Source organism: Sceloporus occidentalis, unplaced genomic scaffold, assembly GCF_023333645.1.
Source record: "Sceloporus occidentalis isolate IW3139 unplaced genomic scaffold, rSceOcc1.0.p SCAF_14, whole genome shotgun sequence".
NCBI classification, from domain to species: Eukaryota; Metazoa; Chordata; class Lepidosauria; order Squamata; family Phrynosomatidae; genus Sceloporus; species Sceloporus occidentalis.
In genome coordinates, this window is record NW_028316994.1 from 18634150 (window position 1) to 18660706 (window position 26557).

At 44.2% G+C, this 26557-nt stretch overlaps 3 protein-coding genes across 9 annotated transcripts in view; 1 reads left to right on the forward strand and 2 right to left on the reverse strand.

Moving 5' to 3' along the window:
* Window positions 1–978: 978 nt before the first annotated feature.
* On the forward strand, window positions 979–7813 carry LOC149304356 (thialysine N-epsilon-acetyltransferase-like). Of its 2 annotated transcripts, XM_089480317.1 has the most exons (6): window positions 982–1158; window positions 4251–4302; window positions 5203–5286; window positions 6111–6212; window positions 6754–6794; window positions 7289–7811. In XM_089480317.1, the coding sequence occupies exons 1-6, from the start codon at window positions 1030–1032 to the stop codon at window positions 7466–7468; spliced, it is 588 nt and encodes a 195-aa protein (XP_089336443.1). In that variant the 5' UTR covers window positions 982–1029; the 3' UTR covers window positions 7469–7811. The 2 variants fall into 2 exon arrangements, with proteins under 2 accessions (XP_089336445.1, XP_089336443.1); XM_089480319.1 differs by lacking the exon at window positions 6111–6212 and having other exon boundaries at window positions 979–1158; window positions 7289–7813.
* Window positions 7814–7849: 36 nt separating this feature from the next.
* On the reverse strand, window positions 7850–18079 carry LOC149304357 (asialoglycoprotein receptor 1-like). 3 transcript variants are annotated; one of them, XM_089480316.1, is made up of 9 exons: window positions 17970–18079; window positions 16607–16687; window positions 15643–15759; window positions 14895–14990; window positions 13797–13868; window positions 12404–12496; window positions 11097–11251; window positions 9765–9877; window positions 7850–8357 (listed from the first exon to the last, which is right to left on the reverse strand). In XM_089480316.1, the coding sequence occupies exons 2-9, from the start codon at window positions 16674–16676 to the stop codon at window positions 8201–8203; spliced, it is 873 nt and encodes a 290-aa protein (XP_089336442.1). In that variant the 5' UTR covers window positions 16677–16687; window positions 17970–18079; the 3' UTR covers window positions 7850–8200. The 3 variants fall into 3 exon arrangements, with proteins under 3 accessions (XP_089336442.1, XP_089336441.1, XP_089336440.1); XM_089480315.1 differs by lacking the exon at window positions 17970–18079 and adding an exon at window positions 17880–17946; XM_089480314.1 differs by lacking the exon at window positions 17970–18079 and adding an exon at window positions 17855–17914.
* Window positions 18080–20247: 2168 nt separating this feature from the next.
* The window catches only part of LOC149304358 (asialoglycoprotein receptor 1-like), a 31842-nt gene continuing 25532 nt past the window's right edge, over window positions 20248–26557 (reverse strand). For all 4 annotated transcript variants that reach the window (XM_089480313.1, XM_089480311.1, XM_089480310.1 and 1 more), the window contains 4 exons: window positions 25440–25526; window positions 24838–24989; window positions 23168–23274; window positions 20248–22190 (listed from right to left, as the gene is read on the reverse strand). In XM_089480313.1, coding sequence (XP_089336439.1) covers window positions 22040–22190; window positions 23168–23274; window positions 24838–24989; window positions 25440–25526 — 497 coding nt within the window. In that variant the 3' untranslated portion in view covers window positions 20248–22039. The remainder of the gene's footprint in view (window positions 22191–23167; window positions 23275–24837; window positions 24990–25439; window positions 25527–26557) is intronic.

Here is a 26557-nt window from a genome sequence, read left to right on the forward strand (position 1 = left end):
CGCAAAAAAGTTTGCTGATTTTTTAAAAAAATGTTAATATAAATGCATGTTTCTGAGGTGTCTATAGACAATTGCCCCTGAGTGCGGGAGGCCAAAGGCCCCGGTGGCAATTGGTGGCAGGACTGGGCTGGGGCTGGTCCCAAGGCCTCACCGGGCTGCATCCGGCCCACGGGCCGCAGGTTGCCTACCCCTGCTCTATATCATATTCTATTATATACTGATTTCAGAACAAAATTCACACTCAGCATAAAAAGAGGGAAATAGAAATACAAACAACAATATATGCATTCACAAATACAAAAGTTCCATAAGGTGGAAAAGACTTAAAGGCAAATAACTATATATGTGTGTATATATATATATATATATATATATACACACACACACACACACACACACACACACACAGTATATATATATACTTTTCCTTCTGCCTAAATAGCCCTGGGTTCATTCCCTGAAATCCAGAAGAGATGAAATGCAACATTTCACTCAATGAAGGCACTTTGCTGCAACTGGAGGGAGGCTGCTTTTATGCATTATAATCTGTGATACATGACATGTATTGATTTTAAAACAACTCTTGATTTCACCCTCAGCATCAGAAGCAAAGGAGAGAGAAAGGAAAAGGATCAGACAGAGACACAGACATATAGAAATGCCAAATGCAAAGCCAAAGGGAAGGCCAGCCAGGTCAGGAAGAGAGCCGCCACCTTCACGAAGGTCTTCTGGAGCACTAAGGAAGCCAAGCGAAGCCCCCGAAGGCCTGGGCTCCCTCCCTTCCCAAACTTCAAGGAAGAACAAGAGAAAGTCAATCAATCAATCAAGAAGGTTGCTAATAAGCAAACTCCTAAAGGCTTGCACTGTTAGAAGGAGCAGATGCAGAGAGGAAGGAGGAGTTGCAACCAGGATCGACACCGGATCAAGTTGTAAAAACGTGCCTTTAGCTCTTTCTTTCTTTCTTTCTTTCTTTTTGGGGGGAAAGGGCTTGGCCAAACCCTGGCCCGGGCCCTCCCTTCCCCGCGAGGCATGCTGGGAGATGTAGTCCTCCTGCTGCCAGGGCAAGGGCAAGGGAAGAGGAGGAGGATGGAGCCGCCGGGGGCCTCGATCCGCGCCTGCCGCCCCGAGGACTGCGCCCAGGTCCTCCGCCTGGTCCGGGTGAGACGAGGAGAGAGACTGCAAGGCCCAGCAGCCCCAGCAGTAGCCCCCCCCCCGCAAAGGCAGGGAGGCACACCTCTTTCTTTGGGAGGGGGCTACCAATCCCAGTATTTTCCCTCAAGTCTGCAAAATCAGGGAGTGGGGGGGGGGGCTACAAATCCCATTATCCAGGAAACTTCCTTTTAGAACTACAAATCCCATTATCCTCCCCCAGTCTGCAAAATCAGGGAGTGGAGAGAGGGGGGAGATAGCCAGAGCTCAGGAAACTTCCTTTGGGAGGACTACCAGCCTCAGGCTGCAAAGTCTGGAGGAAGGGAGCCAGAGCTCAGAGACCTCTTTTGGGGGGGAGACTACAAATCCCAGTGTGCAGGAAACTTCGCTTTTGGAGGACTGCAGACCCCAGTATCCCGCCCAGCCTGCAAAGTTTGGAAGAAAGGAGACAGCCAGAGCTCAGGAAACGTCCTTTGGGAGGACTACAAACCCCAGTATCCCCCCCAACCTGCAAAGTCTGGAGAAAAGGAGTCAGAGCTCAGAAACCTCTTTGGGGGGGAGACTACAAATCCCAGTATCCTCCCCCAGTCTGCAAAATCAGGGAGTGGAGAGAGGGGGGAGATAGCCAGAGCTCAGGAAGCTTCCTTTTGGGGGGACTACAAACCCCATTATCCATTAGCCTGCAAATTGGAAGAAGGGAGACAGCCAGAGCTCAGGAAACTTCTTTTTTTTGGGGGGGGGGCAGGGGACTAGAAATCCCATTATGGTCCCCACTCTGCAAAATCTCCCTTGGGGTTGCCATAAATCAGAACAACAACAAAGATAGCCCTGTTTAAGTCTTGGAAGGGTGTCCTGTTGAGGAGGGAGAGACATTCCAGATCCACATTAGGAGGAACTTCTTCCTGAGAGTAAAGTGCTGCTGGATCATGGGAAATGCTGCCTCAGAGTGAGATGGAGGTCTTTCAGCGGAGGCCGGAGGGCCATCAGTCAATGGGATGCATAGACGGAGAGTTCCTGCATGGCAGAAGAAGGGGCTTGGGCTGGATCAGGGCCCTCCTTGGGGTCTCTTCCAAACCTAGGATACTGTGATTTGCTTTTCCTGCTCTGACCCTGCACTAAGCCTTCAGGATGTGGCAGACTACAACTCCCATCCCCAGTTCTGGCTGGGGATGATGGGAGTGTGCACTGAGACACGGACCCTGTGTTCAGACTGGCAAAGTATTCAGAGCTGGAAAGAACAGTCTGCAAGGTCTTCAAAGAGCGCCTTTCGGTCTCGGAAAAAGCAGAAGCAGACCCTCTCTCTGCCGTTGATTTCCATTTGCCAAATGCCAAATGAGGCCAAGGAGATTGCCTCCTTCTTCCTCACAGGGACAGAATTGGCATTGCAAAACCTTTGGGAGTAGAAAGAAAAAATGGCCTGACTGGCTCTGAGAGGCTCTGGGGCCTTTTGAAAATATTATTATTATTATTATTATTATTATTATTATTCCACTCTTTTACATCCCTTCAACTTTGAGCTTTTGGAAAGAAAGCGGAGAATCTGGGATGCTCCTGGCTTTGGGGCCTTTTCTTCCAAATCCCCTTCTCTCTCTCTCTCTCTCTCTCTGTATATAAATCTGGAAAGGGAAGATAACCAGACTTTGGTTGCCATAAACCTGCTTCTGTTTACGGGGCCCAGACGCAAAGCCTCGATCTTTTTGGAAGGCCATACTTGCACTTCTCTCCCGGAGGAGAGTCTGAACTTTGGAGGGATCTCCCCAGGTCCTGCTTGCCTGCGTTTCTTGGCTTTGCTTGACCTCAGTCTCTGCATTGATTTCTCTCCTCCAAATACCTGCAGCAGCGTCTGGATGATGGTTTGTTCTTAACTGCTGTTAGGGTTGCATCCACACTGGAGAAATAACCCAGTTTGGCACCACTTTTCAGCATCCTGGCTCAAGGCTGTGGAATTCTGGGAGTTGGAATATGTTGTGGGCCCAGAGCGGAGCAGAGCTTAAGGAAGGAAGGCCCCACAACATACTCCAACTCCCAGAATTCCACAGCCTTGAGCCAAGATACTTAAAGCAGTGCCAAACCAGGTTATTTCTCCAGTGTGGATGCAGCCCAAGAAGTCAGGGCAGCCATTGTGGCTTCCTTGGTTGAGTCCATCTACCTGAGATGCCATCCTCCTCTTTGCCTCCTGCTTTCCATCTTGGTTGTTGTTGTTGTTGTTGTTGTTGTTGTGTGCTTTCAAGTCATTGCTGACTGATGCTGACCCTTGTTGTTGTTCTTAACTGCCCTCAGGTTGATCTTGCCCCATGGTGACCCTGCGGGTGAGACCTTTCCGAGGCTCCCTGTCCTCCACTCAGGTCCTGCAAAGTCATGCCCATGATCTCTTTTATAGAGTCCATCCATCTGGCCTGCAGCCTTCCGCTCCTCCTCCTTTCCTCCACCTTTCCCAGCATTATGGTCTTTCCCAAGGAGTCCTTCCTTCTCATGATGGCTTCCAGGGAGATTTCTGGCTTGATCTGCTCCAGGGACCATTGGTTTGTCCTTTTGGCCATCCATATGATCCACAGCACTCTTCTCCAGCCCCACATCATCTCAAATCCTTTGATTTGATTCCGACCATCTTTCTTAACTGTCCAGCTCTCACATCCATCCGTGGCAATAGGGAATACGATGGCTTTTATGATTCTGACTTTTGTGCTCAGTTGTATATCTTTGCATTTTAGGATCTTTTCTAGTTCTTTCATAGCTGTCCTCCCCATTCTTATTAGTCTTCTTCTGATTTCTTGACTGCAATCCCTTCTCCGATCAATGTTTGATCCCAGGTATAAGAACTCTTTGACCATTTCTGTTTCTTCATTGTCTAGGTTGGACTTGTGAAGGTTCTCCATAGTCATTATTTTCCTTTTATGTTCAACAGTCAGCCTGCCTTTGTACTTTCTTCTCTGACTTTCCTTAGCAATTATTCCAAGCCCACGTTGTTTTCTTCCTTAGTAGTTGTTCCAGGTCTGTGAGGTTTTCTGATAGCATTATGGTGTCGTCTGCATATCTCAGATTGTTATCCCTTCCTCAGAGGTGTGTCTGTGTTCATGGTCTGTGTGTCTGTTTCTTCCCAGGAACTGGCAGAGTACGAGAAAACACCTGAGCAGGTGAAAATCAGCGATCAAGGTGAGTCTCCCAATGAGGGAAGCGAGTGAAACCATTCCCCAGGAAGCTTTATATATATTCATGGACCAGGGCTCTTGGCAATCTGATGCCGTTCCAGAAGCCTCCAATTACAATCCCCATCACCCCCAACCCGCACAGCAAGTGGCTGCACCTGGATGAAGAGAATGGGCATTGTAGTCCAACACATTTTGGGAGGGCTGGTTGGTGGAGACCTAACGTTGTGTCATCCCTGAGTGCAACACTAGAAAATACGCCCCTGCAAAAGGGTTTAACATTCCTAATTCACAACATAGGAAAGACAGCTGAGCAAATGGGGCGGGCAGGGACCTCTGGACTGTTTGTAACTGGTCGACATTGGCAGGTGATTTCTTATTCATTTTTGGAGGTGGAGCGCAAATTACTTTTCCCATCCATAGCTGTTGTTTTGGACTGTCATCAAGCCGACTTTGACTTATGGTGACCCCATGAATGAGAGATCTCTAGTTCACCTGGACATCAACAGCCTTGCTCAGATCTTGCAAACCGAGGGCTGTGGCTTCCATCATTGAGTCTCTCCATTTGCAATGAAGTCTTTCACTATTTCACTATTATATGTTTCTAAAGACAGTAGTCTTGTCTTCCCATCAAATGTCCAATTCATTTCGGCTTCTGGGGAGAATGCAAGCTTGATTTGCCCTTGGACGCATTTATTTGTCTTGTTCACAGTCCATGGTTTCCGTAGACTTAGGCTGCATCTGCACTGCAAAATTAATGCAGATTGTGCTGTGGGATTTTATTGTGAAGGTGTTGTTGTTGTTGGTTTTTCATTTGGCTCCCACTCTGGGAGAAAGGCACCTTACCAATGAAATAAATGAATGAATAACATGCTGCCGCTTTCTTTCTCGCCTTGCCCTCTTTCAGAACTTTGCCAAGACGGTTTTGGCCAAGATGCCTTCTATAAATGCTTGGTAGCTGAGGTCCCGCCTGAGTGTCAAAGCAAAGCTGGTGAGTGGGGATGAAGCTCCGTGCCCTCCCTGCAAAGCGGGGCAGAGGAAGCCGGAAGAGGGGAGCTGCCATAGATTGGTGCACTGAGGCCAGGATGCTCATAGAACCCAAGAAGCCTAGAGTTGGAAGGGACACCAAGGGCCCTTCCGCTCCACTTTGGGCCCACAACATACTCCAACTCCCAGAATTCCATAGCCTTGAGCCAGGGCAGTTAAAGCAGTGCCAAACTGGGTTATTTCTCCAGTGTGGATGCAGCCACAGGGAGGTGCAGTCCTTCAAATGGCCCTAATAATCCAGTTTGACACCACTTTTAACTGCCATCACAAAGTACTGTCAGCCCTCCACATTTGCAGCTTTGACTTTTGTGAATCTGATTATTTGTGGGTTTTGATTAATATGTTCTCTCTAGGAATCTCTAGGTTCTCCAGCACAATTCTGCTGGAAGTTGACCATAGAGGTGCACTGGAAGCCCTAAAAGATTCCTAGAGAGAACACCTTTCTAGGCATTTGTAGGTCCACCAATGTGATTCTCTGGTCAAATCCTGGCAGATATTGACCATAGAGTTGCACTGGAGGACCTGGAGATTCCTAGAGAGGTGTCCTCTGAGGTTAATAAAATAGGTTTTTTACTATGAGATTCTGGGGAATGTAGTTGGTTCTGGACCCAGAGTGCTCTGACAGAGAAGGCTAAAATGTCTCACTGAGCCATCAAAGTTAAAGTGGTGTCAAACTGCATTAATTCTACAGTGTGGATGCAACCTAAGATTGGTTTCAAATGAAATTAAATTCTCCTCTCTCTTTTTCTTTCCTTGCTTTCCCTATAGGTCACACCATCATTGGGTACGCTCTGTATTTTTTCACTTACAGTACTTGGAAAGGAAGAAATATCTACATGGAAGATCTTTATGTGATGCCAGAATTTAGGGGTACGCTTTTTAAAAATTGTATAACATTTTATATTAAGAGAAAAGAGAAAAATTGGGAGGAAACCTTAACTGAGAAGTTATAAACTGAGGCTGCATCTGCACTGCAGAAATAATGTGGTCTGACACCACTTAACTGCCATGGCTTCATGCTGTGGAATGCTGGGATTTGTAGTTTGTTGTGGCAGAGAAAGCTAAAAATCTCACAAAACTACAAATCCCAGAATCCCATAGCATTGAGCCATGGCCATTAAAGTGGCATCAAACTGCAGGCAATCTAAAAACTGCATCCCATTGCATGATCAGCGTGAACGGCCAAGTTGCATTTGAAACAAAACTCTTTATACCATGGAAATGTGGAATCATGGATAACAGCAAAGCCTTGTTACCCCAAAAACAATTACAGTAGTTACATTTAACTAGTTCCTTCCATCCTCCATGCTGGATTGGTTTCCAAGAAAGCCTGAGGACCCAGGAGCCATCATGTTATGCTTGTCTTTCTCTCTTTTTCTCTCTTTATTCTCCTTCCTTCTCTCCTCTAAAGGTAAAGGCATCGGGAAGAAGCTGATGAGAACAATTGCTGAGGTAACTACTTTCCATCTCAATATTGGGAATTTTGGGGGGAAGAATCCAGAGATTTTGGTTATCCACGGAAAATCCTGGAACCAAACCCCAGTGAGGTCCCACTGTAGTAGCATAATAACAATAACAATAATAATAATAATAATAGCCCATTGCATAAATGGGACATGAGCATCCATGGATTTTGTTATCCATCAACTGCCTTGGAACCAAATCCTAGTGGATATGAAGGACCCACAATAATAATAATAATAATAATAATAATAATAATTATTATTATTATTATTATTATTATTATGCCCCATTGCATATAATGGGACTTGAGGACTTGAGCATCCACGGATTTTGCTATCCACGGGGGATGCTGGAACCTACAGGGCCCACTGTGTTTTGGATTTCCAAATTCTGGAAATAAGGGAGACTCAGTCTGTGCTGTGTTTCTGGATTCCCGCAACCCATCGTCCCCAGTTCACCCCTGCGCCTCTTTCCCCCTCCAGATTGGCTTGGAGAAGGGATGCACCCAGATGAAATTCAGCGTCCTGGACTGGAACCAGCCAGCGATGGACTTCTATTTCAGCAAAGGGGCCGTGGACCTGACCGCCACGGAGGGTTGGCACGTCTTCCGCTTTGAGGCAGATGCCATGCGGCGAATGGCACGCGGGGAGGAGGGCAAGTGAACCACGCTTAGCTCGCCAGCTCCATATTTTCTTGGAAAACCCACTAGTCCTGACTCCCAAAATCTTTTGTTCCTGGTGGCTACTTAAAATGGCCACCTTCCTCTGCTCCAGAGAAACCCACGACTCTTAGCATCATTTTCTTTGGAAGACTGGAAACATACCATAAGCACTGCATTCTTTGGCAGGCCCCTGTTTCATGGAGGCTTTTGGGGAAATTAAAGAGAAATTAAAAATAAAAGACAGGATTAAAATAATTTGCATTTCTGTTGTCACTGCTTTGCAGTTTGTGGCTAGGAGACTTTTAAACTAATAAACACGACACAAAAGGAAAATGCGACGCCGAGGGCAGAAGACCAAGGGCCCACTGGTATTACCAATTGCTTTTGTTTTTATTTAAACGTTACCAATTATATATATATATATCAGTAGCCATGTCTATTGTAGGCGTGTCTATTGCTGCTGTGATCGTCCTCATCTGTTTCTTGGACATGTTATTTTTTAAAAATGCAGGGAATTTTATAGAAAGACCAACGAAGATGACCCCCATAATTCTACCAAGCGACAGCTCCTTCCTTCCCTCCCTCCAGCTGCAGAGACGCCAAGGAGTTGCAGCCTGCCTCCGCCTATGAGAAAAGTGTCACCATTTTATTTCCTCAAGGGACTTAGTAGCATCACAGCATTGCCTCCCCGCTTTTTTCGGCGTCTCAAAACCCATCCTTTGGCCACAAGTGCTTAGCCCTTGGTCTCCATCTCACAAACCCAGCTGAGTCTGTAGTGGCAAGACTCGTCGCTCCAGAGTCCGTCCCGGTAGAGGTAGACGCAATCCGCATTATCTACTAGTCCTTGCTCCTGGAAGGAGTAGTTGTTTGGCTCCTGGGGTCTCCAGTCTCTGGAAGCAGAAAGAAACAGGATAAGAAGGGGGCTAAAGGCAGAACAGCCAACTCGGGGGATTCTGGTACTTGTAGTCCAAAGAGGTAACATTTCCAGTACACTATGACACACACACACCCATATCCACGGGGGATACTACCCCAGACTCATAGTAGAGACTTATTGAAATAAACAACTTTGGGGGAAAGTTGACCATAGAGCCATGCTGGAGGACCAAGAAAATCCCTAGAGAGAACACCTCAGATCCTCCACCGCAACTCAATGGTCAACTTCCACCAGTGGCTGACTTCAGAAATACCTAGAGAGAACACCTCTAGGCATTTTTAGGTCCTCCACTGCAACTCAGTGGTCACCAAAAGCATACCAATGGAAAACCTGGGAAATGCCTAAAGAAAACATATCTCTAGGCATTTTGAGATCCTCCACTGCAACTCTGTGGTCAACTTCCACTGGACACATACCAATAGAAGACTTAGGAAATGCCTAGAGAGAACACCTCTAGGCATTTCTAGGTCCTCCAGCGCAACTCTGTGGTCAACTTCACTGAGAAGCATACCACTGGAGGACTTGGGCAATGCCTAGAGAGAACTCCTGTCTAGGCATTTCTAGGTCCTCCAGTGCAACTCTGAGGTCAACCTTCACTGAAAGCGTACCACAGAATCACATTGGAGGACCTAAAAAATGCCGGCGACACAGGGCCCATACTGTATAACTTTCCCAACAGAGAAAGCATGAGAGCAGTGGTCTCGCTAGGGTTGGCGTCACCCGTGCGGTAACTTGATGTCCTCACCCTCTCATTGGCCTCATACCCATACACAATCCATACACAATCCTTTGTAAGTATTTATTTTTGTTGTACCTATGTTACTCGTAAATAACAATTCCTGTATCTCACTGAATGTAATGGCAATAATTGTGGCATAAAGGACTAGCAAAATTAGAACTATATCTTTGAATGACAATATCACATGCGCAGCCTAAAATATATTTACATGTACACTTGTCCCTCGGTATTCACTGGGTTTAGGGGTGCAAGACCCCCATGAATATGGAAAAACCACAAGTAACAAAAACGCCATGTTTTTACCGGAGAGGACACCTCTCTAGGAATCTCTAGGTCCTCCAGGGCAACTCTGTGGTCAAGGTCCAACACACTGACCATAGAACTGCGATGGAGGAGCTACCAAGGCCTAGTAGAGTGTCCTCTCTAGGAATCTCTAGGTCCTTTAGTGCAGCTTTTGGTTAAAGTTGACCACAGAGTTGCTCTGGAGGACCTAGAGAGACCATATTAATAAAATCCTCAAAGCCACAAATATCAAAGCTGCAAATATGGAGGGATGAGTGTACACAGTTTCATGTCGATAAAGTGAATAATATGAATAAGGGGGCAGCCCAGCGGACTCACATCCTGCGTATGGTGTATGTCGTCCCATCCACCCACTTCCACCTCTGGTTGGTGTTGCTGTAGGACAGGCCGATCCAAAAGTGGCGAGGTTTTGTGTGTTGGGCCACAAATTGCTAGCAGGAGAGAAGACACAAAGCACAGGACAGAACCAGGGACTCAGAATCCTAGATTTGGAAGGGACCCCCTGAAGCCATCCAATGCAACCCCATTTGGCCCTGTAGGAAAACACAGTCCCTGTGACCTGGGCGACCAGAGGTCCCAGCCACAAAATGTAGGACGTTCAGGGGAAATGAAGGACATTACAAGAATAAAAAAATACTAACAAATATAAATTCATTTCCTATGGCTTATTAACAGCTATATTACAATATGCTGTGTTTTATTATGTACTCAGCTGTATTTTTCTGATGAACTTATCTCTGGCGTTTATCACACGGGAGGCTAAATGCCCGAATCCCATGCAGAAACTGGATTTAAAATCTGGTAATATCCTGCAAAAGCGGAAACATTTTCAGACACATTGGGGGCATCAGGAATTAATCCAACATTAACCCGCAAAGAAAGTGGTCAAAATTGGGCACTTTTTACTTTCCACTAACCTCTCTTTCCATCAGGATGGAAACTGTCTTAGGATTGCAGCCCTTGTGCTAGAATTGAAAGCCAACTCTATTATATCCCATGTCCCATCCCCATCGTCCCAAATTTTGGAGCCATTGCAGGACACTCACTGCCTGTCATTTTATTTCGGTGTCCCTTGCAACACACACAGACTCAAGCCCATTGCGTGCATTGCAGTGCTTTAGATGCTTTGCAGAGTGCATGCACCCACATTTCATTTATGTCATTTTATGCTGCCTTTCTCCCCAAAAGGGACCCAAGAAAGCAGCTCACAAGATACAAGCACTTTAAAGACAATTGTAAAAGAAACGGTTAAAATAACCTAGCTAAAACAGTATAAAATTAAGATTAAAAATGCAGTTGGCCCTTGGAACTCGCGGAGGATCCATTCTGGAACGCCCCCCCTCAAGAATTCCAAAACTTGCATGTATTCAAGCCCCATAGGCTTGAATGGGGTGCATGCATGCGGGGGGCGCACCATTTGTGCGTGCCACATTGACATTAATGGCAGTTGCCCTTCCATGGATTTTCTAGTACGCAGATCTCACGTCTGCAGACTTGGAGGGGCGACTGTATACTAAAGTTAAAAACATAATCCAGAAACCATATCATATAAAAGCCACCCTGTCATGACTTTAAAAAGCCCCCCTGAATAAAAGCATGCAAGAAGAAGGATGGAAGAAACAGAACGGCTGCAAACGGCCGGATACAGACTTGCTCCAGGTAGCTGGTGATGATCACCAGGTGGGCATCCTTATTTTCACAGTCAGCTTTGGCTTCTGCCCAGTTCTTCTCTGTCCTGGAGAACCAATAGCAATGCCCAGCAAAGGAAAACCAATCTTTCGGGCAACAGACCGTTTTGCTGGTACCTGGAGGGATGGAGAGAGAAAAAGCGGATCACAGGACCGTCCAAAGCCAGACTCTATTTGCAGCTGCAAGTGAGGAAAAGTACAAGGGATCTATGGAACTCCTTCCCACTTACTCTATGATTCAGTCCGGCTCTGAGCATAGTTCACACTAGGTTTGTGCCGATTACATTTGTGCCGGGATGGACTGGAGAAGGCTGAGACAGAAGGAGGCATGGAGGCTGGGGTCGGAGAAGGCCGGGACGGAGAGGCTGGGGTGGGTTCGAATCCAAATGGTTCCCACTAGGGCTGCCTCGGTTTCAAATTTCAAATCAAATTGGTTCAGCCCAAAAAATGCAGGAAAAAACAGCATCTTTTTGATGCAGGTTAGATGGGTCAAAAGCATGCCCCCTCCTTTCCGAATCACTTCAGCAATTCGGATTAAGTGGGAACCTTGCTTGTTTAAACTGGTTCATACCAAATCATGATCAGGTTTAAACCGCAGTGGGAATGAGGCACTGGTATCCATTGGGATTTGGTTCCTGGATCCCCTTTGGACACCAAAATCTCATTATTATTATTATTATTATTATTATTATTATTATTATTATTACAGTGGACCCTTGGTATCTGCTGGGGTTTGCTTCCATGATCCCCTTTAGATACCAGAATCCATGGATGCTCAAGTCCCATTAAATACAATGGCATAGTGAAATGGTATCCCTTATATTAAACAGTGAAAACAAGGTTGACTTTTGGTATTTAAAATATTTCGAATATTTTGGGGCCGTGGATGGTTGAATCCGTGGATAAAGAGGGCTAGCTTTTCTATTTCTTCCTACCTCCTTACTATCTATAACTATAACTGAAACCTCAAAGTCGCTGCCTCTCCTCTTTGACACTTTATATAATCCCTAAATGGACCCCAAATATTTTCAACTATTATTCCCCCCCGCCTTTCCTACAATTCACCAAGAAGACATTGTGCAACTACTGTGCAGTTCTGTGCACCTAAAGCTATGCTCCATCTCCTTGGTGCAAGATCTTGGGCAGATGGTTCGAAGGCACTGAAGGAGACAGTGTTCAGCACCGTTGAAATTAAAAGCAAAATGAAGGAACTGGTCAACCTCTGGGCCATCCTCTCATCTGGGGAGGCCATCCTTTCCAGCTCCTGACCTGATCGGTTGTGTTTCGTATCCTCCAGATCACAATTCATCTTGAGGAAGCTGGTCTGCAACTTGGAGATGTGTTCTTCGAAATGCGTCTTTGCTGAAATAAAATGCAGAGGATAATTGCAAAGAATTATCATAAACCTTGTGTGATGTTTCTGTGGGCCCTCCAGGGGTGAAAATATAGTTAATAATAATAATAATAATAATAATAATAATAATACAGGTTGAGTCTCCCTATGCAAAATATGGGCCCTTGGTATTCACAAAGGTTTGATTCCAAGGACCCAGAATCCATGGAAGCTCAAGTCCCATTAAATACAATGGCAGAGTAAAATGATGTTCCTTATATAAAATGGCAAATCATAATAATACAGGTCTCCCTTACCTAGAATTCCTAAATCCAAAATACAGTGGGTCTTTGGTTTGGTTCCAGAATACCAGGTCCCATTAAATGCAATGGCATAGTAAAAATGGTTTCCCTTACAGAAAAAGCAAAATCAAGCTTTACTTTTTGTAATGTATCTATTTGAATATATATATACTGAATATTTTCAAGCCATGGATGGTTGAATACATGGACCAAGAATCCCTGGAAATGGAGGGCCCACTATTATGATCTTGTCCTATGTACATACTAGCAGTAGTAGTAGTATCATCCTATTTATTTACAAATGCATAACTAAGTACAGTGGGTCCTTGTTATCCTCTGGGGTTTGGTTCAAGGATCCCCTATGAATACCAACATCTGTGGATGCTCAAGTCCCATTAAATACAGTGGCATAGTAAAATGGTATCTCTTATATAAATGGCAAAATCAAGGTTAGCTTTTTGGAATAATATGTATATATTACAATATTTTCAAGACATTGGTGGTTGAATCTGTGGATATGGAGGTCCAAATGGACTCCAAATTCCCAAACTGTCCACATGCGTGACACTTTTGCTTTCTGTTGGTTCAATGGACACAAACCTTGTTTCATGCAACTAATTGTTAATAATATTGCATAGACCTTCAGGCTATGCGTTTAAGGAATATTTGAAACATAAATGGATGTCATGTCGAGACTGTTGGGTTCCATCTCCAAAATATCACATTATATATATGGAAAGATTCCAAAATCTGGAAAAATCCAAAATCCCAAACACCTTTGTTTCCAAGCATTTCGGAGAAAGGAGACTCAATTATTATTATTAACCTGTAAGACGCTTCTATCCCAGGACCGCTATTGATCCAATATAAATTAATTTAAAATGTCTCCAGACTGAAAGCATAAACAATTTGAGCATGATAAAAAAAGATGTATTAAGCATATGGACAATTAAAACTGCCTTATAAACGACAACACTCTCAAACCGGATCCGCTTGGACCCCAAATTGTGCCTTTTGTTGGCCCTACCTTCCTTCACCTCCGCAGTCAGGTTTTTCGCCATCGCATTCATCTTTGTGAACGCCTTTCCTTCATTCGCTTCTGGAATTGGCACAAAAAGGGTAGATGAGCATTAGAGAAGTTACATCCAAGCTGTCTGTGCCTCCCTTCCCTCCTTTTTGCAGCTTGGAAAGTTACTGAAGGGTGCATCTAGACTGTAGAAATAATGCAGTTTGACACCACTTTAACGCCTCAAGGAGATTGAATGGATATTTCTCATACAGAATCCTAGGATCTGTAGTTTTGTGAGATGCCCACCCATTTTGGCAGAGAGGTCGAAAGGACTTGTAAAACTAAAAATCCCAGGATTCCACAGAGTGGAGCCATGGCAGTCAAAACAGTTTATCACACGGAGGACAATTGGAAGTATAAATGGTGATTAAGGAGTTCATCACAGTGGGGCTAATTTCGGTATTAAAGAGAGATTAAAGTGCATTTAAAGCATCCTGCAAACAAAGCAAAAACAGGGAGTCATCCCGCAAATGATGATCACATGCAATTGTGCAAATAAAGTGATATTGGAAATGCCTTGTCACCGAAATCCCAAAAGTATAAAGATGCACATTATTGCTTCTTTGTGACCATTTTAATGGCGGGTTTTGTGTGGCGTCATGTGAAATCATTTCATGTAATTACGTGGGTTTTTTTCTGGGATATTCATGGGATAAACTCTTGATCTCCTTCATGTGATAAACTCCTAACCTGTGATAATCCTGCAGTTGCGCTAATGGTTTTCACGCGGCGTTGTGTTCAAAGCACTATTATCCCGTGAATAACCTGTTATTATCGCGCAACTGCGCTAATAGTTTTCACATGATGACAAGACGAAATGTGATTAAAATGCCTTTAACCTGTGAAAAACCAGGCAAGAAACAGCAGCAAATCATTCATGGGATTTTCCCATGAATGACTTATTAGTGTTTATTGCCTGGTTGTTCACTGGTTATTAATTGGATCACAGCTCTTGTGTTACTCGTTTTAACCACGTTTTAATGTCAGTTGCACAGTTTTCTCAGGCTAATCCTATCCGAAATGCCCCACACAAAAGCCCTTCCCTCCTTGGTTTACCCTTTTCCTTCAGAGCTGCCAACTCCAAGAAGACCGTGCGGTTGATGCTTTTGAGGTTTTCCTGCATTTCCGATAAATCGCCATCAAACTTGTGCCCTGGAATAAGGAAAAGTAGTGTCAATGGGACTGAATAGATACTCTAATCATTGTCTCACATGGACACTCAAGTCCCATTAAATACAATGGCATAATAAAATGGTGTCTCTTATATAAATCCTGATCATCCCCATTAGGAACGATGTACCAATATTTATTTGATTATTGATTATTAAAACATTTCTGTTGTTGCTGCCGTTGTTGTGTTGTCTTCCTACGAGTTGCATGGGAAACAAAGATCCCTTGCAATGTTAGTCAATAGCTTCCTCCTTGTATGTGTGTATTGATGTTATGATTAGGGATTCAGCACCTTGAATGTTCAGAGTAAAAGCCGGAGCGGACTCTTCCAGATGAAGCATCCCAAGTATCCGCTTCCTTCCTATGTCTTTCCTATACAGTCAGCCATCCTATCCACAGATTTTTTTTATCCACGGATTCAAGCATCCACAGATTGAAAATATCCCCCGGCCCCAAAAAAGGATAAACTCCAAATAGCAAGCCTTGATTTTCCCTTTTATATAAGGGACACCATTTTGCTATGCCATTGTATTTAATGGGACTTGAGCATCCATGGATTTTGTTATCCATGGTGTGCTCTTTCCCCCTTCTTTGCTGCACTCTCATGCCCAGGACAAGTGTGTTTCGCACTCACCACTGAAGCCAAATGCAACCATCATGATGACAAGGATGCAAAGGAGTCCCAAAAGGATGAGGATCAGGCGGCGTCCAGAGCAGATCCGTCGGCCCCATGACTGCCGCGGGGCAAAGTCTGTAAGGGAGACGGCGGGGTTAAGAAGAAATCCTGAGTTCGAGTCACATCCTCTCAGCCTCAGAGGAAGGCAATGGTAAACCTCCTCTGCTGCCAAGATAACTCTAGAAAAGGCAGCGTGGTTTAGTGGTCTGAATATTTCAACACTACATTTACATATTTGACTTTTGCAGATTTGATTATTCATTGGTTTTTATTAGTATGTTCTCTATAGGAATCTCTAGGTCCTCCAGCGCAGTTCTGCCTGAGGTTGACCATAGAGCTTTGCTGGAGAACTTAAATGTTCCTAGACAGAACACTTCTCTGGGCATTTGTGGGTCCTCCAGTATGATTCTATGATCAATGATGTTGACCATGGAGTTGTACTGGGAGAGTTGGAGATTTCTAGAGAGGTGTCCTCTTGGGTAAAAAGAATAAGGTTTTTGTATTTGCGGGTTTTCTACATTCATGGGGGTCCCTCGCCCCTCACCCCAGCCAATGTGGAGGAACTACTCTGTGTGTGTGTGTGTTTGTGTGTACACCCATACACATGCACACGCGCACTGCATATATAAAACTTCCAAAATGCAAAGCTTGATTTTGCCCCCTTTTAGGGTGTCCCCTGGTGTGGTCCATATCCCCCATAGTTACTATTGACATTCCTGCTTGAAAGCACACACAATGACAATGAGAAAGCCAGCATGGTGCAATGGTTTGAGCTCTGGACTATGACTTTGTAGACCTGGGTTCGAATCCCAGCTCAGGATTGGCAAGTCACACTTTCTCAGCCTCATAGGATGGCAATGGCAAGCCTCCTCTGATGTTCACACATAAAACATTGTGGCGATCCATGCAACAAGGAATCTACCTGTTCTGACCGGCAGGTCTTCTTCGTCCTCAGTTTCGACAGACGCGACGTCGCGGTAGTCTTTGGTCATTCTGGATTATTCTGGAGCAGAGGAAACTAGAATCAGAAGGTGCAGGGAACAATATTATTATTGTTATTGTTATTGTTATTTTATCCTGCCTTGCTCCCAATGTAGGGACTCAAGGCGGCTCAATATGTTGAGTGGACCGAAAGCAGGGTAACCAGATGTCCTCCTTTCCCAGGACTTGTCCTCCATTTCAGCCTTTGGTCCAGGAGGGATTCCAAAATGTCCTTCATCTCTAGGTTGACCGGAGACATCCTCCTTTCCTAAAAGGTAGGCAAGCAACTTAAAGGCCCATAGAGACCCACAGACGTCTATGGACACTGAGATTTCCTCATTTTGCTGAAGGGCAGATTTGGCAGATCAAAGTCCCAAAGTCCATTTTGGGGGAAATATTGACTCACTGTTACAATTTCACTCATCATAATGAAATTACAAATGTTGTTATTATTATTATTATTATTTGGAACCCCACCTCTCCCTATATTGGATCTCAAAATGCACATATTCAGGACCCTTGCAATGTCTTTTAAGGTCAAGGAGGCTTAAGATTGAGAGACAGCAACTTATAGCGACCCCAGGACAAAAGCATTTAAAAAGTAGAAAGCCTCAAAAGCAAGTTAAAAAGTTAAAACAATGATGCATTTAAAACCTTAAAACATACTAAGAGCTATATATAAACTTGGCATGGCTAAGTATTAGCCTATCAGAGGGTTTCCTTGGCAAGGTTTGTTCAGAGGAGGTTTGCCATTGTTGCCTCCATCTGGGGCTGAGAGAGTGTGACTTCTTGCCCAAGGCTACTCAGGTATGTAAGTTAAAAGCGCCATTTCCTCGTTTTTGACCACCCATTTGGGTTTAAAACCATTTAAAAGAGCCAGTGTGGCATACTGGTTTGAGCTCTCGAGACCAGGGTTCGAATCCCTGCTCAGCCCTGGAAGCCCACTGGGTCACACTCTCTCAGCCTCAGAGGAGGCGAATCCCCTCCGAACAAACCTTGTTAAGAAACCCCCATGATATGTTCACTTTGGGGTCACCATAAGTCAGAAACGAAGGCACACAACAACGACAACAACAAACAATTTAAATGCAATACAAAAGCATCTAAAAAGTACAAAGTCTCAAAAGCAATTAAAAAAGTTAACAATGCATTTAAAACATTAAAATGTACCAGAAAACTATATACAAACTTGTCATGGCTAAGTATCAACTCACCATCCAACGCTTGACTTGTGGATCTGCTAGTTAGGATTAAAAGATTACGGTTTAGGTTCCCAAAGAGATCACCCACAAATGCACACTTACACACCGACTTCCGATTTCATGCAAAATTAGAATTAGGACATGAGACACCCAGGTCTTTCTTTCCTTTATGGCACTTTCTCCTTTTCCATCTCAGGGGCAAAAACTCTCTTTGCTGATCCCTTTCCCGCAAATGTTTTTTGGCAGCAATCCTGGTGACCTTTGAACGATCAATATATCGATCGCTCTCCTCCGGCTTCAAATTTAGAGTATTTCGGAAAGCACCCAAATATATCACCTGAATCTAAGGGCAAATGTGCCGAGAACATGGGAGGCCCATAGCCTTCTTGGGTACATTCACAAACCCTTGGATTTGCAGTTTTACAAGGTCTTTGGCCTTCTATTAATTAAAAATTGAATTCTTCCTTTGCTGTTTCAGGCCCCAATCCGACACCTTTCAACCTTTTAATGTGCAATTTGTCTTAATATTGTAATAATTTAATTTTGTTTTAATGTACCATGTTTGTATGCTTTTAACTGTACTGTTTTTTTAATATTGTAAACCGCCCCGAGTCCCAGTTTTGGAAAACAGGTGGGATATAATAATAATAATAATAATAATAATAATAATAATAATAATGGCCCTTATCTGCTCCATGATGCCTCATTTTAATTATGTCTATTTTATTAATTTAATTGTATTTTATAATGTTGTTGCTTAGTTTATACTAGGGGGTAAGGAGTCATGTAAGTTTTGTTTATGTATGTTTTATATTTGTTATCAATGCATTTCATGGTTGTAACCAGCCTCAATCCTTCTGGGAGAGGCGGGCTATAAATACAATTATCATTATCATTATCATTATTATCAGAATCAGTATGCAAATAGATCTTGCAGCACCTTTGAGACTAACTAAAGAAAGAAGTTGGCAGCATGAGCTTTCCTAGACATAACTCTACTAAGATGCATTTAGATGCAATAATAATAATAGTAATAATAGAGAGAGATCTTGCAGCACCTTTGAGACTCACTGAAAGAAGGACATTGGCAGCAAGAGCTTTCCTAGAGATTAGTCGACTTCCTCAGATGCATTTGGATGCCAAATGCATCTGAGGAAGCAGACTTAGATCTACAAAAATTCACGCTGCCAACTTCTTTCTTTAGTCTCAAAGGTGCTACAATAATAATGATGATAATAATAATAATACACATTTATGGCAGGATCCCACCTTACCAAAAACAATCACCACACACACACACACAGATCTCCCTCGAGGCCAAATGCTCTTTGGCCAACGCAGCCAGTGCTTTCATGCCTGGAAAGGACCATCCCAGAAGCATAGAGCTGACGGGACCCCATCTGGTCATCTGGTCAATCCTTTCCCTGGTGTAGGAAATCCATAGTTAAAGCCGACATCCTGGTAGTAGGATGAAACACTTGGGGGACGTTGTCTTTGGACAGCAGCTGCCAGAAACGGTTGTGTAGAAAAAGGAGGGCAACTAAAATGGTGAAGGGTCTGGAAACCATGAAGCCCTATGAGGAAGGACTCAGGGAGCTGGGTCTGTTTAGCCTGGAGAAGAGAAGGTTAAGAGGAGATACGATAGCCCTGTTTAAATACTTGGATGTCATATTAAGGGGGGAGCAAGCTTGTTTTCTGCTGCTCTGGAGCAACGGATGCAAGCTGCAGGAGAAGAGATTCCAGCTCAACATTAGGAGCAACTTAAGAGCTATTTGACAGTGAAAGACTGCCTTAGAGAGTGATGGTGTCTCCCTCCTTGGAGGTTTTTAAATAGAGGTTGGATGGCCATCTGTCAATGAGGAAGCTTTGATGGAGAGTTCCTGCATGGCAGAATGGCGTTGGGTCGGATGGGTCTCTTCCACCTCTATGGTTCTATGACTGACTGCTCCAGGCAGGACAGAATCCCATCTGGTTGCTACTCTTGGACATACATTGTGTACAGGACCATTTGTGTATCATTCCTGGAAAAGGTGGTATTTTGGGTGGTCTCTAGATAAAAGCATGTCAGGCAGGGATGTAGCCAGGATTTTAGGAAGGGGGGGTCCAGACTAAGTGCCACCATTATGATGGGGCTTGGGCGCGGTGGCGCAGCAGCACGCACCATTCATTTTTCTAATGGAAGGGGGGGTCTGGACCCCAAGAACCGCCCCCCCCGGCTACGTCCCTGTGTCAGGGCTCATTCCCAGTTACATTTAAACTGGTTTGCAATTCGCTTTCGCTCCACGTCAATGAATCGATTCCAAAAGGTCCGTCAGTCCCGCTATGAAAGCGGATCTTTCCCAAGCTGGCCATATTTCCAACCAAAGAGCAACCTTTCTAAAGAAAGACACCACTTCCCTTTAAAAAATACTTTTATTTGTTTTTTTTAAAGGCATTTGATTAACTTCAAAGCTATAATTTTTCTCCGGAGTCATAGCTCTAGACTTTGGACCATAAAGCTGGGTCCCGATCCTGCCCCATTTATTTTCATGGCTTTACTCTATCCTGAAAGCAACCAGACTTTTCATTTTATATATAGCGGAAAGAGAGCTTAGGAAAGTTACATTTTGGTCTACAGCCCTGAGATGCCAGCAAAGAATTGCAAAAAAGTAACTTTTTTCCAAGCTTTGGATGAGGTGGAGCAACTGTAAGCGGAGATTGGGAGTTTATCCCATGACTATCCCGAAATTATGTGAAACGAGTTGATGCAAAGTTGCACAAAAACCACCATTAAAGTGGTCACAAAGAAGCATTAACGCACATCCTTTTACTTTTGGGACTTCAGCAACGATGCATTTCCAATATTACTTCTATTTGCACAATTGTGTGTGATAATCACTCACACAATTACTCGGCATTTTCCTTTATTTGCGGGATGCTTTAAATGCACTTAAATCTCTCTTTAATGCCGAAATTAGCCTCAGTGTGATAAACTCCATAGGATAGATAGATAGATAGATAGATAGATAGATAGATAGATAGATGCCAAGTAATTGTGTGAGATAGCACACATAGAGTTGTTTTTCACATTAGACAATTGTACTAGTTTGCTCCCACTATAACTGCGATAAATCCTATGGAATCCTGGGATTTCCAGTTTAGGGAAGCACTGGAACTCTCTGGCAATGAATTCCAAGCACCTGTCCCTAAACCACAAATGTCAGCATTCTAGAGAATGATGGGACCAATGGGTACATAACGCAGTGTGGCACCCTATTCACTGCCACGGCTCCATCCTATGGAATCCTGGGATTTGTAGTTTGGTGAGGAACCAGCCCTCTTAGGCAGAGAAGGCTTTTTTTAAAAAAATACTTTGGAAAACTACAAATCCCAGGGTTCCATGGATGGCACAACAGCACTTAAAGTGGCGTTAAACAGCACCATTCCTACAGTATAGTCCCAAACTTTGGTTCTCCAGATGTTTTGGACTTCAACTCCCAGAAGCCCCAGCCAGCCTGGTCAACAGGCAAGAATTCTGGGCAGGGAAGTCCAAAACATCTAGGCTGCACTCCCACTTACAAATAAATCGCTTTGTGATCCGAATTGATGGGTCGGTTCGGCAGCGGAGCATGTGGTTCCCACTACATTTGCCCCGATCACATTTTCTTGCTGCCAAAATAAAATAAAACAACCCGCTTGTGGCTCACATTGACGCATGAACCGATTCAAAATGCACCCGCTCCAGCTGCCGAAGGGCAAATTTAAATCGATTCTGATCCGCATCTGGTTCACACACTTGCGTGGAATCGATTTATCCAAAAAGATGTGGAAAAAAAATCAGCATCAAAAAGACGTGGTTTGAATGGGTCTAGCGCATGGCCCCTCCCTCTCCAAATCGCTTCAGCAAATCAGTTCAAGTGTGAACCATGGTCTTTTAAACCAATTCAAATCGATTTGTGATCTGGTTTAAAAGGTAGTGGGAATTAGGCCCTGGAGGACCAAAGTTTGGGAACCACTGGTGTAGATGCACCTCAGGTCAGATAAAGTGGAAACATAGCATTGGAATTGTGCAATATGAAAGAGACCACATACACAACCACACAGACACAAAGGAGAACAGGAAATCCAGCTGCTCCGTGCAAAGAATGTCTGGTCGAAGGCAGGCGGCTTCCGACGACCAGGTCGGCTTTCCTCTAGAACTTCAGCTCCATCTCACAGATCCAGTAGAATGAGCGCGAGCAATGGTTGTCGTTCCATAGGCCAGACGAGTACATGTGGACGCAGTCTTCTCCGCCGCCGAGGCCGTGGCCGTACCAGTGGTCTGGCTGGTTTTCCATCCAGTCACTTTCAAAGAAAAGGAAAAACGGGCTTTTGGTCATCCTTAGTAGAAATGTTAACCTTAAACATGGAAAATGGATTGCTTTCTTTATTATGGCTGCACAATTGGCAGCGGCCAAATCTTGGAAGCACGGAGCAATTTGGAAAATCTTGCTAGTACAATGGGGTTTTGTAACAGGCAAATGAGACGAGGCACATTTCAAGAGGACGGGATGCTTTTTATTGACTTTGTCAATGACCCTCCACATCGACTTAAACCTCCAGACTCACACAACTCTTTCTGGAAAGATACCTCACAATCTGACAAGACCCCCATTCCTGAAAGAACTGATCTACCGGACCCTGCGGCACAATAATTGTTGACCAGTTCTGCATCCTTTCGCTTCGTTTTGTTATGTTTTGGATTTTACATTGCACTATGTACTGCTACTTTGAAAAGATTTTAAAATTCAATGAAAACAATTTTTTAAACAAAAGGAAAATCAGTTTCCATTGCATTGCAGGTTACATGGGCCGCAGGGTAAGCAGAGGTCCTCCTTGTTCCAAGACATGTCCTAGACTTCAGCCTTCTGTCCAGGAGGAATTCCACCATGGAGCATGACTTGGAAGCATGCATAAACATTTATAGGAATGTTTTACACATTGATGTCATAATGTCTTCCTTTTTTCTCTCAAATGTCCTACATTTTATAATGCCTTGTCTTCCATTTAAGGTTAGGACATCTGGTCACCCTTTTCTGGACACAATTTGAAGTGTGAGAGAGGACCTACGAAGCACTCAGGTCTAGGGCATTTGGCCGACTGTATCTCCCCGTATGAGCCAACCTGGGCTTTGAGGTCACCGAGAAGGGCCCTTCTCTCCATCCCACCACCTTCATGGCCACCATTGATGGGAACGCAAGAGAGGGCCTTCTTGGCGGTTGCCCCCAGACTCTGCAACTCCCTCTGAAATCGCAACAGGGGTGAGGAGGAATTGAACTCACTTTTTGCGAAAGGTGTACGTCGAACCGTCCACCCACTTCCAGGCCCCGCTGACGTCCGTCAAGCCGATCCAGGTAAAACCTGACCGTTTGCGCTGGTTTATAAACCTCTAGCGTGAGAAAAGACAAGTTAAGAAAATCCTGAGCCGTCGTGCTGTCCTCCTTCTGCAAGCAGAAAACTGGGGAGCATCCATTCCTGGAAAAAGATTACTCCCTCCCCATTTTCCGTGTCCAGAGACCAAAAGACTGCTCCTGGAAGACATATTGTAATATCAAGGGGGTGCAGTGGCCTGGCCCTGTTTTCTACCATGGCACCAGAATAGGCCTCCTTTACTTTTGGGAGCAAAATCTTGCTTTCATTCTGCTCAATCATGCGTCTTGTATATTTGCCAACCTAAACCTCTGTAAAAAAGAAATAACATGCAACTGGGAAAGCACATGGAGAAATCTAAACACTTAGGAGTTTATCACCCTGGGACTAATTTCGGCATTAAAGAGAGATTAAAGCGCATTTAAAGCATCCTGCAAATAAAGCAAAAATGGTGAGTAATTGTGCAAATAGTTATCACACACAATTGTGCAAATAAAAGTAATATTGGAAATGCATTGTCACTGAAATCCCCAAAGTAAAAAGATGTGCATTAATGCTTCTTTGTGACCACTTTAATGGTGGGTTTTGTGTGAAGGGATATTCACGGGATAAACTCCCAATCTCCTTTGTGTGATAAACTCCTTGGAAGAGATGGTAGCTACCTAAACTTAGAGATAATATGTAGCTGGGAAAACACAGGAAGAAATCTAAAGGCTTAGAAGAAATAGGAGCTGGCCTAGACTGGGAGATCACATGTAGACGGGAAAGCATAGGAGAAATCTAAAGACTTAGAAGAAATAGGAATTTACCTAGACTTAGGACTTTATCACACGGGGAAAATTGGGGTTTAAACCACCAATTATCCTGTGCAAAATGTGATATTGCTTTTCAGTTTTTCAGACACATTGCTATTAAAGAGACAATAAAGAAGCTATAAAGAGGCAATACATTTTCCCATGAATGATTTGTTGCAGTTTATTGCCTCTTTATAGCCCCTTTATTGACTCTAGTCTTTAATAGCGACGTCTTGTGAAAATCTTAAATGCGATATCGCATTTTGCATGGGATAATCACCTGTTTAAACTCCAATTTTGCCCTATTCTCCCCATGAGATAAAGGCCTTAGAGATAACATGTAGCTGGGAAAGCAGAGGGAGGAATTTAAACACTTAGAAGAGATAGCAGGTAGCGGACTAAAGACAACAGACCTTAAAGGGATGTTGGGCTCATGGCTAACGCCTGTGAAAACAACCATCTGACCGATGGCCTGGGAGGGTATGATCTAGGAGTGGCATGGAGAAACCTATAAAAACACCTAAGATATTGACATAAGGTTGGAGCTTCAGCATGGACCTTCAGGCCTGTTCCTTGGTGGCTGCAGAAGAGGTCTACTCTGTTGCTATCTCTCTGGGGCTCCCAGAAGTTGAACAGAGGTGCTTGCTTGGTGTGATTTATGCATATTCTTCTGCATGGCTTACTGAGTGTATAGCAAATCACAAGGCTTTTGCAACCGCAGCGGCTGTTTCGCATTGCTTCTGAATCGTAGAAAAGAATCTCTTTGCCTTTGGCAAAATGCCACCTACTTTTTCCTCCGGTGAGTTGAAGATCACCAAGTGCGCGTTCTTCCTTTCGCAGTTGCTCTTGGCGTTTTCCCACGACAACGTCGACCGGGACATCCAGTAGCAGCTCTCCTGGAAGATCTGCCAATCCTTGGGGCAGCAGCCGCTTTTGGTGCCTATTAATGGGGCAGAAAGGGTCAGAGCATTGCCCAGCCGCAACTGACACATGTCTTCTATGTATCCCACACACTCCTGACACTTGGGAAGACCCTGTTCAGCCCCTGCAAACAGCAAAACCCTTCTGAAATTCATGGGGTCACCATAGGTTGACAGGCAACTTGAAGGCACAGAAACACACACACACACACACAAGGCACCAGATCATGTCTTGTCTTGGAAGCTAAGCAGAGTCAGCCCTGGTTAGGACTTGGATGGGAGACCACCAACAAAGTCCAGGTGCTGGAGAAGGCTCTGTTTCAGAGGAAGGAGTTTCCCTTGCCTATGAAAACCCTCTGAAATTCATGGGGTCACCAGAAGTCAAGAGGCGACTTGAAGGCACCTGCTCCCACTCCCACTGCCACCCACAGTTATGGAAACGTGGAAAGCTGATTTTGGAGTTTCTTTACCGTTGCTTCTCATTTCAACCAGGTCACAGCTGAATGATCTTGAATCTTGCTGTAGGTTTTCCAGCTGTTCTTGGAACAAGTCATTGGCTAGGAGAACAGAGTAAGAGAGAAGTACGTTAACATCCAAAATCCACAAAACAGTGGTACCTTTATTTGGCCAACCAAAATGCACAAAATGTATGTTGCAAGCTTTTGAAGCTGAGTATTGTTGTTCTTGTGTGCCTCCAAATGGCTTCTGTCTTGTGGCAACCCTAAGGCAACCCTATCATGGGGTTTTCTGGGGCTGAGAGTGTGCAAATATATAAATACAGCCACATCTGGGCACCCCTATTTTTTTTGGGTTTGTGAGAGAGAGAGACCCAAGCCCCATCCCAACCGTCAACTAGGTTCTATCCACTCCCCAAATTTCACACACTTCTGACCCAAAAGGAAAACAGATCTAACCCCCCCCCCCCCCCGGGCAAATATGCTCTTAGTTGATCACATGAGAGAGATCAGGAATTTATCCTGTGAATATCTTGGAAAAATCACGTAATTACATGCAATGATTTCGCATGCCATCGCACAAAATCAGCCATTAAAGTGGTCAAAAAGAAGCATTAATGTGCATCTTTTTTACTTTTGGGGTTTCAGCAACAATGCATTGTGCAACTGCATGTGATAATCATTTGCGCAATTACTTGCCATTTCAGCTTCATTTGTGGGATGCGTTAAATGTGCTTCAATCTCTCTTTAATGGTGAAATCAACCCCAGTGTGATAAATTCCTAGCTTCCTTTATTTGCATTGTATATATCAGGGATAGCTATATTGGCTATATAGCAAAGTACAGCATCATACAAAATCCACAAAACAGAGATACTTTTATTTGGTCAACAAAAATGCACATTATACATGATGCAAACTTTCTGAGCTCCGCTGGCTTCTTCATCAGGTAAAGGTATTGGAAATGATACAGGAGGGGGAAATGGATGATATTAGCTCTGCATTTGGTCCCGATGTTGTGGTTGTTGTCCTCAGTTCAGGTTGTCTGGAAAGGTCTTCATGCAGGTGGGACCTTCTTCCTTCTGGCCATGTGGATACTGGGAGATTCAGTCCAGGAAATAAACTTTAAATTCC